Below are 3410 nucleotides of genomic sequence, written 5' to 3'. Positions count from 1 at the left end.
GATTATTAAGTATGCAGCAAACAATTCAAGATGCTCAGGGTAATGTACAGATTTTTTAATTCATTAAAAACAACATTCCTTTTTACCTGAAAGCCGCTACTCTGCAAGAAAAGTGCTCCCTTGGGGCCGGCCCGGTGGCGCACTGGATAGTGCGCCGCTTGGGAAGCGCGGCGGCACTCCCGCCCGAGGGTTCGGATCCCACATACAGACCGGTTCCCGCTCACTGGCTGAGCGAGGCACGGGAGCAACGCCGAGGGTTGCGATCCCGTTGCCGGTCCCCGGTCCGGTATGGGGGCAACACTGAGGGTTGCGATCCGTTGCCGGACACGGAAAAAGACAAAAAGACAAAACAAACAAACAAAAAAAAAATGTGAAAAAAAACCCAAAAACCTATGTTTACATAAAAACCTGTGGGTGAATGTTTATGGCAGCTTTTATTCATAATCACTGAGAACTGGAAACAATCCAAACATCCTTCAACTAGAAAAGGGATAAACAGGGCCGCCCACGGCTCACTTGGGAGAGAGAGTGTGGTGCTGATAACACCAAGGCCACAGGTTCAGATCCCATATAGGGATGGCCAGTTAGCTCACCAGGTAAGCATGGTGCTGACAACACCAAGTCAAGGGTTAAGATCCCCTTACTGGTCATCTTTTAAATAGATAGATAAATGATAGAAAGAGAGAGAGAGAGAGAGAGACAGACAGACAGACAGACAGACAGACAGACAGACAGACAGACAGACAGACAGACAGACAGACAGACAGACAGACAGACAGACAGACAGACAGACAGACAGACAGACAGACAGACAGACAGACAGACAGACAGACAGACAGACAGACAGACAGACAGACAGACAGACAGACAGACAGACAGACAGACAGACAGACAGACAGACAGACAGATAGACAGACAGACAGACAGACAGACAGACAGACAGACAGACAGACAGACAGACAGACAAAAGAAAAGGGATAAACAAATTGTGGTACATCCATATAATAGAACACTACTCAGCAATAAAAAGAAGCAAAATATTTAAACATGCAACATCATGGACAAATCCCAAATGCATCTGGCCAAAAAACCAGACACAAAAGGCAAAACTTAAGGGACAAAGAACAGATCAAGTGGTTACCAAGGACTAGGGGTACAGAGGAAGTTTTGACTACAAAGGGTGCATGGAGAAAATCTGGGGATAATAGGCCTGTTCTACATCTCGATTATGGCAGCAGTTACAAGACTGTGTACATTTGCCAAAACTCACAGACATATACAGTAAAAAGGGTAAATTTTACTGTACATAAACTATACCTTAATAAAAAGAAAAGAAAAAACAGTAGTTAGTGACTCAAAGACACTGTATAAAGGAGATTATATTGATACGAGTTATTAAGGCATTTACCTTGCTTTTTGCTTAAAAAACTATAATTATCCACTCACATAACAAATGTTTATTTAGTAAACACTATAAGTCAGGCACCTGTTATTAAATTATCATTTGATTACTAAAATGCTGACTCTCAGTTGGGGGTGATTTGTCCTTTCTGGGCCTACATCAATTTCAAGATGCGTTCTTCACTCGTTGATACAGGAACATAACAAGATTCCTATATTTAATTAGCTAGTCTGGCCTAACAAGAGCTGTATGTAGATCAAGGAACAGCCCATGTTTACATTTACCCACCGTAGAAAGTTTTTCTAGTGTTTTGTTTGGGGTATTTTGTTGTTGTTGTTGTTATTGGCAGTTGGCTAGTAGAAAGCTTTTCTTTAAAAGAACTATTATAGAAGCTATCCCATAAAAAACCATCCAAAATACATTTTAACTAAAAGTGTCTTTTGAAACATGTAAACATATGATTATAGCAGCAAGTCTCAATACATAATTCTATGAATTACTTTATTGGCAAGCTAAATGCTAACAAAGTTGGTGTATGTCCAAACACACACATTTTTTAACAAATAAGAACCTGTTCACTAACCAGCATCACTATCAACTGTACAAATATATTTTGAAGCAATTAAGTCTTTATTCGTTCCATATCAAAACAGATTTTAGGTTGCAATTTTAAAACATTAAAATGGCAGTCAACTTAAATAAACCTAAAATAATTGTCCATTGTCTATGCATCTCTAATACTGCTATAATAAGCAAGATTGTTATAATAGACTTACAGAGGCTTGCAATTTGTTATATCAAATATTTCCTATAAAATATACCTTAAAATTGTTACTTTTATTTTGTTAATGGCTTACCCTGTATTAAATATTAACAATATTTCTAATGACAGCCTCTCAAAACTGTATAGAAGGTAGCACCAGAAATTCACAAATCTCTACTAAACAAAATTCAATCAAAAAAATGTATATTTGTGCTATCCTATTGGGAAAATGTATGAGAAACCTTACCCTATTTTTCTTAGGAAATTCTAATCTTTAGTCACATGCCACTTTCTAGTTATGATATTACAGGAGTACTTCAAAAAGTCTGTCTAAAAAATAAGAATTAAAAGATAATATTAATCTTTCCACATACTTTCTGAAGTATCCTTATATTCTTCATGTACATAGTTTTTTTAACACAAAGTACAAACCAAACAAACAAAAAAAATTATAAAGCTGGAGTTCCAGGGAAGAAAACAGCCAGAGGATTGGATCTGCCTTCCAATACGTAAGCCAATACTCACCTGTAGGGGGAGTGGAAGAAACAACAGGGGGAGTTGGAGAAGTGAAGCCATCAGCCAGGGTCTGGGCACCCCCAGCAGCAGCGTCTGGGGCAGTGGAGGAAGGGACAGTAGCAGGAGCAAGAGGGGCAGGGGCAGATGCAGAAGTAGCAGGAAGGGGAGGAGTGCCAGCAGAGCCAGCAGGGGCTAAGGGAAAAGAGGAGTAAGAGGCAGCATTAACGAGGCAGTCACATGAGGCAAGATCAGAAAAGGCATCAGAGTATTTAATGTTAGATATTCAGCACTAACCAAAAGAATAGAGAGTTGAAAAAAAAAATGAAGCTTATTTAAAGGATTATTAAGTATGCAGCAAACAATTCAAGATGCTCAGGGTAATGTACAGATTTTTTAATTCATTAAAAACAACATTCCTTTTTACCTGAAAGCCGCTACTCTGCAAGAAAAGTGCTCCCTTGGGGCCGGCCCGGTGGCGCACTGGATAGTGCGCCGCTTGGGAAGCGCGGCAGCGCTCCCGTCCGAGGGTTCGGATCCCACGTACAGACCGGCTCCCGCTCACTGGCTGAGCGAGGCACGGGAGCAACGCCGAGGCTTGCGATCCCGTCGCCGGTCCCCGGTCCGGTACGGGGGCAACACTGAGGGTTGCAATCCGTTGCCGGACACGGACAAAAGACAAAAAGACAAAAAAAAAAAAAAAAAAAAAAAAAAAAAAAAAGGGCCCCCTTT

The 3410-nt window shown here is 40.6% G+C and overlaps 1 protein-coding gene across 3 annotated transcripts in view; it reads right to left on the bottom strand.

Moving 5' to 3' along the window:
- Positions 1-3410, bottom strand: part of ABI2 (abl-interactor 2) — a 59611-nt gene that overhangs the window by 28704 nt on the left and 27497 nt on the right. Inside the window, exon 7 of one of the 3 annotated variants that reach the window (XM_008582262.1) lies at positions 2691-2873. The exons of the other annotated variants lie outside the window; for them this stretch is intronic. Within the exon in view, the coding sequence (XP_008580484.1) occupies positions 2691-2873 (183 nt within the window). The remainder of the gene's footprint in view (positions 1-2690; positions 2874-3410) is intronic. 3 annotated transcript variants of the gene reach the window in all.

Source organism: Galeopterus variegatus, unplaced genomic scaffold, assembly GCF_000696425.1.
Source record: "Galeopterus variegatus unplaced genomic scaffold, G_variegatus-3.0.2 Scaffold2551, whole genome shotgun sequence".
Lineage (NCBI taxonomy): Eukaryota > Metazoa > Chordata > Mammalia > Dermoptera > Cynocephalidae > Galeopterus > Galeopterus variegatus.
Note: the sequence above shows the minus strand (reverse complement) of the source record. Positions and strands in the feature narration are given on the sequence as shown.